At 40.5% G+C, this 15,900-nt stretch overlaps 1 protein-coding gene across 5 annotated transcripts in view; it reads right to left on the bottom strand.

The window, feature by feature from the left end:
• Positions 1–6,247: 6,247 nt before the first annotated feature.
• BTD (biotinidase) overlaps positions 6,248–15,900 on the bottom strand; it is a 10,509-nt gene continuing 856 nt past the window's right edge. For 4 of the 5 annotated variants that reach the window (XM_033511894.1, XM_015617647.2, XM_015617645.3 and 1 more), the window contains exons 2-5: positions 15,088–15,170; positions 11,626–11,860; positions 9,925–10,074; positions 6,248–8,571 (exon numbers count right to left, since the gene is read on the bottom strand). In XM_033511894.1, the coding sequence (XP_033367785.1) occupies positions 7,387–8,571; positions 9,925–10,074; positions 11,626–11,856 (1,566 nt within the window). In that variant the 5' untranslated portion in view covers positions 11,857–11,860; positions 15,088–15,170 and the 3' untranslated portion in view covers positions 6,248–7,386. Of the gene's footprint in view, positions 8,572–9,924; positions 10,075–11,625; positions 11,861–15,087; positions 15,171–15,576; positions 15,836–15,900 lie in introns of those variants that run through there. The other variant, XM_015617646.3, reaches the window with a different exon arrangement.

Below are 15,900 nucleotides of genomic sequence, written 5' to 3'. Positions count from 1 at the left end.
CGTGGACCCATTTTTTGCTCAAAAGCTTGTGGGAACACCTGATGAGAAGTGGCATGTCTGTTATTTAAAAGGTAACAGCTGCAAGTTTCTGTTCGTGAAACTGTCTGATGTTAATTCAGAAGCACTGTGAAAGGATGATATTAATACACTTTTATTATCTATGCTAACCTCTGTCTGACTTGGAGATGACCTGTTATCTCTGTGTGGTGTCTGTAGCCATAGGGCACAAACTATAGCCAGGGACACTCCTGCTAGAAAAGTTGCAGTGCAGTAGAGGCTGAGTTGTTCATGACCACTGTGTGTGTGCCTGGGTGACAGGGGAGGAAAAGCTCAGATGGCATTAGTTTGTTGAAAAAGTCAAAGATTTGGATATGGAATACAGGGACATGCAGAAAACTGTTGTTGAATGTGTTTCCTTATGTCAATTAGAAATTGTGCCCTTCATTTTGTTGCTACTCACCTCTTGAGGAAATGTTTCTCACTGCATTAAATTGCATTATTTTGACTTAGGTTTTGTGAACTTTTCTGAGCTAAATACCTGTCTTTCCTAATTGTGAATTCTTAAGTCCACCTAGGAATTCATAGTTACATGATTTGTGTATCTCGTCTATCTCATCATTGCAGTTTATTCAGTGAGCCTGTACCTTACAATTTGCATGTATTTGTTAAAAAAAAAACCCACAAAACTCTATTACTACCTGGCAGTATGGGTAGGATAGCAATTGTGCCTTGTAACTGATAATTGAGATTATTATTATAATATGGTCTGATTCCAAGAATGGATCGTGATTTGTTTAAAGACCATGCTGCTGTGCTCAGAGACCACTTCCTTAATGAGAGGTCAAGAAACAGCAGGTTCCTCGTTTCTGAAAAGCAAATAATGATGATGGTGTCTGGTGGGGGTTTAAATATAAAAAATGTTCATACCTCTGTTGGAGGTCTATTCATTTCCATAAAATTATGTTGGAATCTCCGTTTTTCTAAAAGAAATCCTCCTGATTTTCCACAGATGAATATTGCACAGCTATTCTTACAGCATTTATCCAAACAATCTCTTGGATTTTCACCAAGGGAGAGCAGTGAGCCTTGGCTGGACTACTGAAGCAATATACTAGAATAAAAGAAACCCTTTATGTCTTGGGGAAGAGAAAAAATCAGATGGACTTAAGGAATGAGGACAGCTGGCTCTGCTCAGCTTTCTGTGTACTCTGACTTCTGGGATGTTTTATGGGTTTTCCATTCTCAGGATAAATGTTCTGCAGGAGAAAATGCCGTGTTCATACTAATATCATAGATTGAGCTGTTACTTCAGTGTCGTTGCAGGATAAATGCTGGATTCTGATAAGATGAATCGGTCTGTCTCCCCCTAGGGGTCACCCTACCGCAATTGAGATTTTATTTTTTGTGTAATTTCATATAAAATCTCTGTGTCCTGATTTGTATTTCCTCCTGTAAGTTTTTATTGCCTTCTCATGCTTAGATGTCTCTAAAATACTTGTATAAATACATGTCAGAGCTTTTATTCTAGGCACTTTTTAAACTTAGATTTGTTGCAATTGTTTGGGTTTTTTTCCTGGTAATTTATTTTGTTTAAAAGTCTGACTTGGCTATGTTTTAGGTGCCAGGCTAAAGTATTAACAAATGTTTGGTTGAAAAAGAAGTTAATATGTAAAAATTAATACTTCAAAGTTCAGCTTCTTCTAACCTTTACACAGATGTTAAAAGGAGCACTGAAGATCCCAAAGCTGTTACCTGAACTGTGGGGAAGATGACTAAAAAGGCACATGAGATAATGTTTACAAATTCTCCAACCCAATTAATTCTGGTTTTGAGAGCAATTAGCCTTCCTGTCTTGCCCATTTAAACACAACAACTACTGTAGTAACCCAGAATAACATTCTCTATTTATATCTACTATTAAAAAAATAAATAAGAGAATGTTCATTAAATGCATTTGGTTGGGGATAACACAAATGTCTGGGTAACTCAGGTTCTCCTTTGCAAAAAAAAAAAAGTGTGCTGACCTTTTGTTGTTTTGTTGTTGATCCTGTGATAACTGGGTGAGAGGATCAGCGTGTAGAAAATTGGGAAGTGTCAGTGAATGCTGCCCAAAGAACTGGCTAGCATTACTTGTGAGAAGTTTGTCACCATCAGGGAACATTTTTAACAGTGCTAGATGTCTGCAGGGAGTCTGTACTACTCAATTCCATGTTTGGATCAGTGAAGTTCACATCTTAAAAAACTGAAATCTAAATAAAAAGGGTAAATGTTTATGGAAACAGCAATTCTGCAGAACTGAAGGTTGTGCTCTTTGGCTCCACGTAACACATGGCAGGCGAGGCAGCTCCATGGGCTTCTCTGGGTACAGCTGCAGGAGCAGCAGGAGGATCTTCCTCATCTCCCACAGCTTTGCAATGGGCTTCTGCTGATGGTATGTATCCACAAAAGAAATGCCATCACACTTTTGGTTAAAAAGCATTGATTCCCACTGTAAATTCTGATAATCCAGTCCTGTTGGTATCAGACTAACTAGACTTTGGAGAGAAGGGTCTTTTTTAATCTCTGAATAAGTAGTTTAAACTTCTTCTAACACAAATTCCATAAGTCTGAATTCAAACTTGGTAAAATTGATATTAATATCACAAAAAAGTAAGTATTTAAATTCTTAAAGCTGGTCAAGCCAATTCATACAAATCTTTAAATTCAAGATCGGTAGTTATTGCCTCTTGCAGTAATCTCAGTGATTGGTGATGATTTCCTTATAATCCTCTTTAATGTGCTGCAGAAGCTGGCAGGATAGTTGGAGTAGAATTCTGATTGGAATGGAAAACATTTTTTGTATTTAAATGTGTAGCTGAATTGGACAAGATAAGAATTTATAAAACACGGGGCTCCACACTTTGCAGACTGAAACCTGTGGTGGTAAATGCTCTTGGGAATGTGGTGTGATCCTTGGGGTGATCATGTGCAGGGCCAGGAGCTGGGCTTCAAAGATGTTAGTGGGTTCTTTCCAGTCCTATTTTATTAAATGAGAAGAGACAGCACAGGCCTATTTGTTAGCTGATAGCATTGGCTTTTTGTTTTGCTCACTGTAATACTGGTATGTTTTCAAATGTTCAGTGCAAAGGTATCACTGTGCATTAATTTTAATGGTGAAACAACTGGCTATTCTTAAGAAACTATCCTGTTACTGTATTTATGAGAATCTGTACCCCTTATCACAAAATCCCTTCATTTTACTGCTTCACAGGAGAAGGAAATGCCTGTCTGGACGTGGTGAATGTCACCCAGGTGCCCAGCCTGGTCTCTGTTCCCTCTTAGACCTGCTGAGAGAAAAATGGTCTGAAATGGCAGCCTTGGAAAGAGCATTTTGTTGAGTTGTTCAGGCATCTAGAGCACAGCAATATCACAGGACTCTTTTGGCTTCCTTTCCCTGAGGAAGATTAGTTACAAACATGACTAAATTTTTCAAATTCTCCAGCTCATCTCACAACTGAACTTTCCTGACAGGGAAAGATGACTGTCCCTGCTTACAGGACTTGAAGATTTCTTGCAACTCTTTCCAACCTGGTATCCCAGTCTCATTAGCACACTATTTGTCTTCAGATAAAGCAGTATTTAAATTATCCATGTTCCCCTGGTGTGCCGTGTGTTATTTTACATTAGGATAAATTTAGCTGTCTCCATTCTGTGCTTTGTTTTGGCAATTTTTAAGCTGAGATTGGGAAAGGTCTTACAGTTTTCCTCCATGTAACTGTAAACATAGTTGAATAATAGAGAACCTAAAGAGCCTTTCAAACTGTCTTCACATTGATGATGTCACTAAATATTTAAAGAAGAGAAAAAAACCTTACAATCTTTCTCTTTTTTTTTAATTAAAATTGCAATAGATGCAGCCAGAACTCTTGCTATTCAGGTTTACAACAGAACAAAACAAAACCTGCTTTAAAGCCTTGTCAAAGGACAGACTTGCAGGTTTTCTTCTCTGTACCTGGCATCTGATATAAATCTGACATCTCAGGTGTTCTATGTTAAATGAATAGATTAGATGGCTTAAATAGTTTTAAAGCAATCTAGTGATTCATGTATCCTGTCATGTATTTCCTGTCCCTTGCCAGACTTTGTTACTCAAAACTGTCAGCATAATATCTAAAAACCTTAAAAATGTTCGTAATCTATTAAAGTCTTAACGAATTCAACCTTTCTAATTGCTTCTACCAAGAGTTCACTTCATTTGCTATGGGTCCCACTATTATCTCTGATTTCTGACCTGTGTTGCCCACACCTGCTCTCCCAGGGCTGGGAAAAAGGAGCGCACAGTAACTCAAGTATTTTTGTTGTTGTTGACTTTTAAAAACTTGATGGAATTATAATTTTAATTTAGTTCTGCCTGTGAATATTTGGGGTTTCCATTTCACTGGCTGAGATCTGCCTAAAGGAGGTTATGCCCAGCTGGACATTGTGAAGGTCTCTGACCTGAACAGATTGTGTCACCTCAGTCTCTTCCCATGCCTCTTGATAGCTCAACTCGGGGTTCTGTTTTCCAGCTGTTCCTTTGATGTGCTTTCTGGTGCTTCTCTCATGGTAAGGAGAGTATCCTAACATCCACCTGGAAAAATCACTGTGAATCCTGAAGCAGCAAGATCCCTTTTGAGGAACTTTCCAACCCCTCTGACTCGTGTGCTGTTACTCCTACCCAGACAGAGAGTTTCTATGGCTGTTACCCTTCCCAGGAGCAGTGTCCTTTAAAGACACCATCCCCTCCTGTTTCAGAAAGGAAGTTTCTAATTTAGTGTCAGTACAAATTCACAAATTCTGGTTCCACTTTGGTCCACAGACTGAGTGGTTTAAAGCAGCTCTAGATTTCAACTCTACTTCCTCTTTGTCAAAAATCCTTGTGTCCTGGTTTGGTTTTGTTCCACTCTCAGACAGGAATGGCTCAGGAAGCTTTAATAAAACTGTTTATATCCATTAGATGATGGGCTGCATTACAATGTCTTACTAGTGAACATCAGCCTTGCTGAAGGCTTCTCATACCTCCTCAGCACGTGCTAAGTAGCTTCACTGACAGGACCTCTGGCTTGTTTGGGAACAGAACATTGCTGCTCCAGCACACACTTCAGAAGGCACCAATGAGTGGTGCTGGTCACCCCGGGTCAGACACACATCTGCTCAAAGATCAGGTGGGAGGCAGGAGCAGGTACTTCTGGTAATCCAGTGTGTCTAGCAGTGCCTGTTGGCCCTTTCCCAGTTCTCTTTGCTAGAGGCAGCTGTTTTGGGTGAAAGGAACAAGGTATGAGAACACTGTGATTTAATGCCTGCACTTCTCAGGGAGGAGACAGGAACGTGCCTCATGCAAACTCCAGCAGGGCTGGAAGCTTCTAACAATTTTAATATACCCAGAGTTAGAGTAGCTCTTTGGGACACAATTTGCAAGTATTTCACAGATAAATACTTCTTTCCTTAAGCATAGCAAATATGTGTAATGCTATTTATCTGTTTAGCCTGACTTACTGTGGTAGTGGTCTGCTCTGGAACTAAATCCCAAAGAGTATTTTAGTGCATGAAGCTGCATGTTTTTCAGCCTCCAAAGTGGAGGGTCCTGAGAGCTGAAATCTCCAGTTGTTCACTGTTCCATCCTTTCAGACTTGGTCATGTAGTAGTAGAAGCAGAAGCATCAACAAGCACTGCAAATGCTTTTCCGTTCTACCCTGTAAATCCTGGAATTGTGCAGCATTCAGCAGGAACATGGTATGGGTGCCAAAGAATTAATGATCTTTAATAAACCTGTGGTGGAATGGCCTACTTTTATAGCAGCAAGTTTATGCCTAATAATAATACAGACATTCCCTTCTCAATATTTCTGTCAATATATGCTGCAGGATAAACAAACCTGCTGTGCTGCTGTATCAGAGCAGTGCTCGACAAGGGCCTGACTCACAGGGATACAGACTGGAGAAGGAGAGCTCAAGATCTTCCATATTTATGCACTAATTTGTGTAAATATCTAAGAAACCCTAAGGTAGAAATTCAGCAATTTTTTGGTTGTTTTGTTTTCTGACACCAGAAGGTGAGTTCATTCGAAGCAGGAGCTGATTGAGCACCTCTCAGGACTCATCCTTGTAGCTGTGGTGGTTTGAGTTTGAACCTACTCAGACCACCAAAATAAAGGCAGACTCCCAGCTTTCCTGTCTCCTGTGCTCTGCTCCTTTCAGCCTGACTAACAGAGCAGCTGGAACACAAGGACTCACCAAAGGAACAGTTGTGTTTATTCCATTACTCAACAGCCATTACCCAGATGAAGTCATAATAGCCAGTAAGACCCCATAAAATTATAATGCTTGAGAATACATTAACTTGTCTGAATTTAACTCCAAATTAATAACCTTTGAATATTCTCTTCCCAACTTCTTCACTGCAGTAGAACAGCTATAGCACTTAATCTAGTTATTACTCTGGAAAAAAATGTGTGTTTTACTCAGCAGCACAAACCTGCCATCTGGCACATGAAGCACTGATGCAAAATCCTTGCTGCCCCACAGCTTATTATGTGCTTTTCATAACTCCTCTTGAATAAATTCATCAATAGCATGTAAGATGTTTTAAAGTCAAAACAGTCTTAAAATGACTCTTTTAAACCTCTTTTAAACAGGGAAAGTTAAAGTACTCAGACAGTACATAATATGGCCACTGATATTCAATGCTGATGTTTTCTTTAAACATAATTTCTTGTGAATTGTTTCTTGCTGCAGTCTAGGTTTTCAGAGTCGTTAGCTATTCTGTAGATGTTTACAGCTGTAACATTCAGTTAAATGGGTAATAGGACTACAGATACCTGAGTGGGCAGTCAATGGTAATGATTTCAGCTGGGAGTTTTTGACTCTAAGTAAGAAAACCAGTCATGGGACCCTAATCAGAACCTCAGCACATAAATGCTATATGTCTGTATACCTACATGTTTTTGTGCATGTTATGCACAATATTTGTGACTTCCTTCCTCTGTTTTGTTTTGGGTTTTTTTTCTTGCAATAGTTTTCCATTCCATTAATTTCCATACTCCCAGCCAGGACCCTCAAAAACCAAAGGATTCAATTAAAAGTAGTAAATTCAGTTGAAATGAGAAGTGTTATTTTCTGGTATAAAACATCTCAGCAGATCACAGCAAGCCTTTACCTTTGCAAGGCAGTTCTTTCACTCCTGGTAGGACATCAGCTACCATGGTACAGACTGTACTTACAGCCATTATTTCAAATGTGGGACCTAATCAGGCAGTGATGGGACAAACACACCTGAACCTCTAGGAAATACGGATATCCAACAATTTCTGTTAAGACACATACTCTGAACATACGGGCAGTTGTTTTCTGAGTCAGTCAAATATCTGTGCTAGTCCTTCTCATACCATCGCCCATAGAGAGCAGCTGTCAGGAGGCCAGACGATGTTCTATTTTTGCTGAGGAAATAGTGGTTGTTTTTCCAGCCCATGTGATCAGCAAAGTCCAAGGTAATACCAGATGTCAGCAGCAAAGGAAAGATGTAAGGGGTGCTCATATTTCCCCATAGCTGGAAATCTATGAGAGCAGTGGCATCTGTGACCTCCTGTCCACAAGTGCTGAAGCTGAGACCACCACACTTCACCAAGGCACAGGCCTGGACATAGTATGTGCCATGTACTGTATGGAGCCCATCAAAAACTCCCAAAGCATATAATTCATCAGTTGAAACAGCTCTCTGGTAGTTTAAGTAACAACAAAGGGTATTGGCACAAACCTGGAGCTCTCCTTCTTCCCCCCATACAGGAACAAAAGTGAAGTTGTCGTACATCATTTCTGCATAAAAGGAAGGAGGTGACTGTCCCTTTCCTTTTTCAGATACTCTGCCAGGAGTCTCTTCTTGCTCCTTGAAGCAAACTTCATCATCCAGTGAGGTGCTTGTAGAAGTCCTACATGAGTCATGTAAGTTCTCTCTAAGTCTTTCATTACTCTCTAAATTGGTTTTATAATCTGCAGTAATCACAGGAATTTCTGCTACTATGAGCTTGCCACCGTAACTTTCCATGTTGTGGTAGATGAATGATTTGACTGGAGTGTATATGCCACTCCCTGTCATGCCCAAGGTAGGGTGGTGGATGTTGGCTGCTAAAATATTGACATTGAAAGCTGTTGCAAAAGCTTGTTGAAACTCTACAGCAGACAAAAGCGGTAGCTGGTTCATCCAGGCAGTTGGATAAACAATTTGCTTCAAATTGTATTGTCTGATGAGGTTCACAGCAGGCTCAAAAAAGAGTATATCAAAGCAAGTGAACATGCCAAACTTGCCAGCAAAAGGGGTGTCAAAGAATGCATAGTCTGGCTCTGGAGGGGTGTCATAAGCGTACTCGAAGTACAGATTGTGTTTGCGATACGTGGCCAGCAGCGTCCCGTCCGCGGCAAATGCCACGTTGGTGTTGAACTGGTACCTCCCATCCGACGGGCACTGCGGATCCGAGCGCTCACACGGCTGCTTGGTCCCTAAATTGGCCACAAGGAATATCTTGTTCTTCAGAGCCATGCAGCTCAGGCGCTGAACAACCTGGAAAACAGCAGGGAGAAATGTGAGTGCTTCAGTATGTGGTGGAGTACATTAAGGCCTGTGACTTAATACTTTCCAAATTATTATTGTGGAAATTCAAAATTGAACACATTTAACCATATCCGTAAAATTTAAAAAGCACTGATGATTTTGTGACAAAAGCTATTTGGACCAGTAGCTTTGTAGGCAGAAAGGTATTTCAGGTGTTTCATTTAAAACAACTCTGAAAAAAAGATTGTCTGAGTTTTATTTCCTCAGAAGGAAGTAAGTAAATAAATCTATTCCAAGGGTGTTAATTTTTAGAAACTTGTGACTTGTAGGAGCACCAATGGCTTTAAAACACCGTATGTCAACTGAAAGCTTTGCCAAGGAACACAACTGATCTGTGTGTGCCTTTAGAAGGACAGTGTCTAATAATGATCATCTGCACCTGGATGTTTCTACTATAAATCTTTAAAAAGCAATTACTACCTACAACTTAGAGAAGCAGAGATGGAAAGGGATAGACCTTGTATATCACAGCAAATAAACAGAAAACATTGCAGACCATAGTATTACTGGGCTATTTCTGCCCTAACACAGAGTGCTGTACCAAAGACTGCAATCTCCAAACAGCATCTGAATGGCAAACTAAGTTCTTGCTTGCTTGGCCATGATCATTGCTAACAAAGATTCATAGGCCAAAACAGATCATTGTTTACAACTGCGATTCATGTTCGCACACAAATCCTGCTCACTAGGTACAGACACGATTTCTTTCATTATACTGAGTACTGGAAGAATTAGCAGTCTGTATTTACTGAGCATGGTTATTTTCAGTTCAGGTCCAGAGCAGTGAATGATAGTACTATTTCTGTAACAGCCAGGTCATATCTTATGCAATCACCTTTGGTACGTGTCAAGCTGTGATTTATGTTGTAGCAGGTAAGTCCTGTTACTTCTGCTAATCATTCGGCAGTGATTGCTGAGTCAGAATGCTGTGATGGCATTAAGTCATTAAAGCTGAGTAATGAGAATGCACCAAAAGGGAAGATACTACTGTTGTTTTATATAAAACAATGTTGTTCAAACTAAAACCACACACAATGGCTCTTACGAGAGAGCAGTTACCATTTCAGAGGCTGGGGAGGAGGAGATGACGTGGTTCATACACAACTGATCTCCTCACATGTATGTGTGAAACCCTCCTCTGCTAAGAATGAAACTGGCAGAGCTTGAGCACCCATGAAAACAGAATCTGGTACTAGGAGCTGTTAAATTTCTTGCTTACTTCCTTAAGCAAACCAACTTGAACTGTTTCCCACTTGGAGCGTTCAGTTATCCCACCCGTGCAGGCATCCCCGCTATGTTTACCTCTGTGTCATTGAACAAATAGGGCTCTCTGCAGGGATTCCACCTCCCAGAGTGAGAATGCGGAACAAAATCCAAGTAAGGGTAAATGGAGCTTCTGGTGAAGTTGAAGCCATGGATTCCATCCTCAGGAAAAACAATGATCTGTGCCCCCTGTATGTAAAACAAAGACATGTTTTGGAGGCAAAGCAAAGGAAAAGGGGGATCTTGTGGGTAAAAAGAGCTAAAGAAAGTTAAGGATAATCCAATTATGTTTTGCCAGTAATGTTGCTTGAAGATGTCTTTTCTTCAACTTCATAGTAGGTATAACTATGTAGTAGGTGTGTAACTATGTGTATAAAAGAAAAACTTATTTAACCTGACACATACCTTTCTCTTGAAAAGTAATTTGACATTATTTCAAGCTCATGCAAATGAAAGCATACCGCCTCCAATTTCTTACCAAAGGTATTCTCCCTTCACACAAGTCATGAGAATGTCATCATTCAGGTTAAAGACTGATGATGTTAATTTTTTTATCAGAATTATGCTATTTGCAGATACGTTTTGTCAAAGGTGCAGCATCACTTAATTAGTTAGGTATTGGATGATCTACTACTCGCTGAATTTTTCCAAAGCAAATACAGACTGACAGACATATGCATGAAGAGACTTCTCTAAATCCCATTTCATTATAGGGTTGGACAGGTTACTGGGAGTGCTCATTTCAGAAACAGCTTCACTGTGGAAGCAGTGCACAGTCTGGTAGAAATGAGAGGCTCTGCCTGAAGTTCAAGGAGATCTGAATTGTTCCTAAAAATAAGGTGTACTCCTCTTAAATCAGACCCAGCACCAGCCACCCAAATTCCTGTTAGTTTTGAAAAGTCAGCTCAAATGTATTAACTATGCGATGGTTTTGGGATAATTTATGTGTCTTGGGTGCAGGGCTGAATAAAAATTGCCATTATGCTTCTGCCCTATCATCTGAATTTCTCAAAAAAAATAAAAAATAAAAAATCATGTTTTCAAATTATATAAAAACAGTAATTATTCTGTCCTAGAACAACAGATCTCTGAAAATTGCAACTCAATTCTTCTCTGTGTAGGACCAGTAACACTTGCTTCCTGTCACTAGAACCAGCTGGGGTTTTCTTGGGGGGGGGAGGAATGAGGGCAACACATAAGAACAGCTGGCAATACTAGTCTAAATATATTTAGACTTAGAACCATTCCATGGTGGGTAGGAGAAAGGAATGGAAAACTTTAGTTCCACAAAGTTGTTAAAAGCAGAACATTAATTTCCAAAGCATTTGACTTCCTTAGTTTTTAGAAACATTCAGGAATTTCCATTGAGAGCACTGGAATAAAACCAAACCCAAGACAGCTGCCAGCAAGACAAACCCTCAAGGAAACACTTCTATTTAAGAAAACAGAAAGGAGATAGGTATTCAGACCAAAATAGAAAATTAATTTCCCTATACTAAATAACGATGGGCGTGTTTTTCCAAGCTTGGAATAGCCCGAGTCAGGCGGGATGCTAATTGGCCTGATTCATTTTCAGAGCTGCTGGCAGGTCAGATCGTCTGAGAACCCAGACCATAGTTACGGGTATAAACACGGCTTTAGTTGCCTGGGAACACAAATGTGAAAGATTATCTTCAAACAGCACTTCCTCTATATATATACCCAGGGCACACAGGAGTGCTGCCTGGAGCTGGGCCGTACCTGCCTGGCGGCAGCCAGCACTTGCTGCTCATAGATGTCGAGGTTCCTGCCCATGAGCTCCAGCGCGGAGCGTCGCTCCACCAGCGCCGCCGGCGTCGGGCTCAGGATGGACTCGTGCTCGTACACGGCTGCCACGTAGTGCCCCTCCCTCCTCACTCTTCCTGAGACCACTTGATAGAAGAGAAGGCAGATGGGCAGCTTCCAACACAGAGCCACCATGGTGAACCCCATAAATCTAGAGGGGAAAAAAACCCAGACAGTTGGGTGGGGGAGCTTGAGCAAAATATCATGTCAGGAATTTAAATTTACAATTAAGTGTGGATGGTAACTGAGGCTCTCAGCAGTGTGGTGCCTTTAAGTTCCTGAATGACCATTGTGCATTGTTTCTAAATCCATCTACACTGGTGCTTTAAACAATTGTGTCCTCTTCAAAGGCATCTAAGCTTCATATATAGCTCTACTGATCTCCTTGCTTGGTTTCCCTTTATAATTAACAATCATTTATAGATTATTTCACCATATATCAAAGCATCTTTGAGAAAAGTTTAAAGCAGCTCTCAAATTTGCAGGTCCTTCACCATTCAGTGATGGGAGATGTATTTAAAAGTAGCATTTCCTAAAATTACTTGGAGAGTGTATTTAGCAGTCAAGCAGAAATAGGACTTATTTTATCAATACTGAAAGAAACAATTGCCAAGTGAATTACACTAGACACTACTTCTGCATCTATCTATCAGGAAAATGCCTTCCCTAATGGATTATGAATTTACTGTATTCCAACTTCACATATGAAATAGGCAAATATTTCTCCTACAGTGCAGCTTTTTTGAACATTTATAAAAATATGAGTGCAATTCAGATCTGCATTCCTCCCACGCAACGCAGATAGGTAACGTCAAAAATCCTTTCACAGTAATACAAATAAATAAGAAAGCGATACAAAATAGAGAAAAATTGCATTAGTTGGCTTTTCTTACAAAAAAGTGATGCATTATTGAATCTGGAAGGCTGGGGCATTTTCTGCAATATGGGCTCCCCATGTAATCTTCTGACTTCCCAAGTTAGGAAAGGACTTAGAACAAAGACTGATGCAGTCAATGATTGTGCAACACTTCAGAAAGACTGCAGAAATGCCTTTTTATTCAGAATTATTCTCACAACATGAGAATTCTGTATTTGTCACCACAGTGTCACTAGTATCATTAACTAATTAAATCTTGAGTATCAGTGAAGTCAAAAAAGCATGCAGGAGAGACCTAGTGGTGCTATATATTGATAGCTCTAAGTTCAGTTACTGACTTTTTAATTGTATTTGCTCTCTGGGAACTTGTACCTCAGAAAAAAAAAAGTGTTCCAAACCTGTCTTAGTGCCCTTCAGTCTTTGTGATCTACAACTCCCTGAATTTTTCCAAAGCAAGTAAAGACTGACAGACACATGCATGAAGAGACTTCTCTAAAGCCCATTAGGAGTTCATTAGGAAAAAAAAAATCAATTCTAAACGAATCACAGTCTTATTTTTATTCATGTTCTATTAAATGTCGTTGTGTACCCAAAAAAAGAATGTCTATGGCAAGCTAACTGAAAATATCACTCTGCTTGAATTCCAGGATTAAAAGCAGCTAATAACAATCATCAATACTGCTTTTTTTTTACTCCTAAACACCAACTGCTTAGTACATAACAGTGAGCAAATGGAAAAAGCATTATGTAGGACAGCAAAATTATAACCTTGGTGCCCATGGTAGGCAGAATTGTTTGTTCAACTAAAGTCTTAACATGTAATAGTAACACTTCTAAGGGTACAGGAGTAACTTAGCTGTTCAAATGCTGCTAAGCTCAACTACATATTCCTCTTTCCTTGAGCTTTAATTAGCCAATGTGTCCATATGTACGTCCTCAAGTGTAAATTTATTTAAAGTGTGACAAAAACAGAATAAAACCTTGGCCTCTCTGCAATCAGATGGATTAAAGATACTGCATTTATATAAACAGTTTTGAAAAGTGATGTATGACAAGCTATCCTTGCTATTCTGCATGTTGAGGAAAACATTCTGTACTTTTGGTGGGTGATTTGGCAATGAATATCAAGAATGGAGGGGCCTCCTTGTCCTGTGCATCTCAGCTTTGCAATTGAAATACCGAAGCACATGTGAAGATACAAAGCAGTAGCAGGAGGTAGTTCAGAGGTGAGAAACCTCTCACAGTTAAAGAACATACTGAAAATAAACAAGGTGTGTTTCACTTCACTGGCAAAGCTATTTCTTGTCACCCCTTCAAACCTAAAATGCCTATTTAGGGCAGGAATGAGTTCTAGTCAGCTGCTCCTTAATAAAGTTGTCAACTAAGATGTAATTAGAATTCATCATTACTAGTGATGGAAAAAGTTTAAGAGTTTCAGATCACAAGATAGAATCGCTACGGATTGGATAAACTGCCTTTTTTTTAAAAGCCAAACACACTGATAGAAAAAAATTAACAGGTAATAAGCTTCTACATAAGGTTATATTTTACAAACCTGCTTGGAGAGGCCTTATTTTTCTACTACGTTTCATTTCCTGGTGGTCAGAAACACTCAAAAGTACTCTTTTACTCATTTAGATGCACAAGAGGTTTAGTACTGAAGATGCAACTACATAACCCCGTCTGGCTGAACCTGGGGCAACTGAAGTAACTAAAACAGTTCCTCTGAGTCCCACCCTGGGTTGTGATTACTGCTAGTCATACAGATGATGGCTGAGCACTTGTGTGACTGTTCCCTAGAGCCTTTCCCTTGTCTGACAGCTTAAACTCTGCTCTCTCATGGATTGCTTCTAACACACAGAGCCATGACAAGCCCCAAGGCTGGGCTTGGGTGTATTAAACTTGCCAGCCAAAATAAGGAAACCAATAGGGTTTACTCAGCCCTTAGGCTGTTGAAATTCTGAATATGTCTCTGCCACAATCTGGATGCATTTACTATTGGAAAGTGCCACACCATCTCATAAATCCTTTCCTTGAAGAGAAGTTAATTTGCTTAGGGTCTACAGAGCTGTCACCTCACCTGAGCCATGACTTTAAATTTCCATTACCTGAAATGCTAAACAATTTTATCTTTTTATGACCCTTTCCTGTGATTTATGTGGCCCTTTGCCCAACAGACAGGCTTCAGCAGGATCATGTCACCCAAATACAAATATTTCATAGCAGTATTACTGTCATGCAGTCACAATATTCCAGTTACAGTTCCACATAAAAAGACTGGTGTCCAGGTTTGGATGCCAAGTTTTCCCCCCAGTCACACTGCAAACTTTTCCTATTCACACTGCAGACTGTTTTCCTATTCACCTTTCCAGAACCGTCTGATCTCAGTGTGTTGTGAAGTAAAGCATCCAGTCACTTGCTTTTTCAACAGCTTTGGAAACTTAGAAATCTGTCACCTGCCACCACACCTGGATGTATATGTAGAGAAAAACAACACATACCCTCCTTCTTCGCACTTCTATGCTCAGAAGAATCCAACAGACCTTGAAATAACAGAGGCAGCACAGCGCTAGTCTGGATCCTCCTGAGTGGTTAATAGCAAATGCATGTTAAGCTATGCCTACAATATAGTACAGTAACATAAGCAGCAACATAAACAGTAATAATAGTAACAAAAGCAGTAATGATTACTAGGCAAATATTCAATTGGCTATGAAAAGCTAGTGTTTTTTACGTTGGATGATAACCACGGGTTGTGATGTTGCTGCCATTCTACTATACATTATACAATGTATTTTAAAAATACATATAGTGAAATTCATGGCGTTTTCTACTGATACCTCCTGTCTAGCGCTTTTATTTGCTGCATTATATTACAGTATTTTGTAATGTAGGTTTTGTGAAGGTTTTTTGTTATCTATGTATTTTTGTTGTTTGGCGAGTGAGGGCTAATGGAGCGCTGCTATCGCTAGTGGTTCGGCTGGACAAACCGAGAGCGGTGGCACGGACAAGCCCGAGCGTGGGGCAGGGACACGCTGCCACCCGTGTCCCCTCAGCGACACGTGCCGGGATGGGCAGAGCCGGACAAAGGGGCGTGCGCCATCCTTCCGCTGGGATTTGGGGAGGGTGTCTCGCACTCCTCTGGCGCTGCTCCTGGCGAGCGCCGGCGGCGGCCACCGCCACCTCACACAACCCCTGTACTTCGCCCCGCTCCGTGTTCGCCGCCTCAGACCGGCCCCACACAGCCGGATCGCTCACGGAGCCTGCGGCTCACGGTGGCCAGCGGGGCCGGGGCCGGGGCCGGGGCCGGGGCC

The sequence above is a fragment of the Parus major genome, chromosome 2, assembly GCF_001522545.3.
Source record: "Parus major isolate Abel chromosome 2, Parus_major1.1, whole genome shotgun sequence".
Classification (NCBI taxonomy): Eukaryota; Metazoa; Chordata; class Aves; order Passeriformes; family Paridae; genus Parus; species Parus major.
The sequence above is the reverse complement of the archived record's forward strand: the minus strand, read 5'-3'. Positions and strand labels throughout refer to the sequence as shown.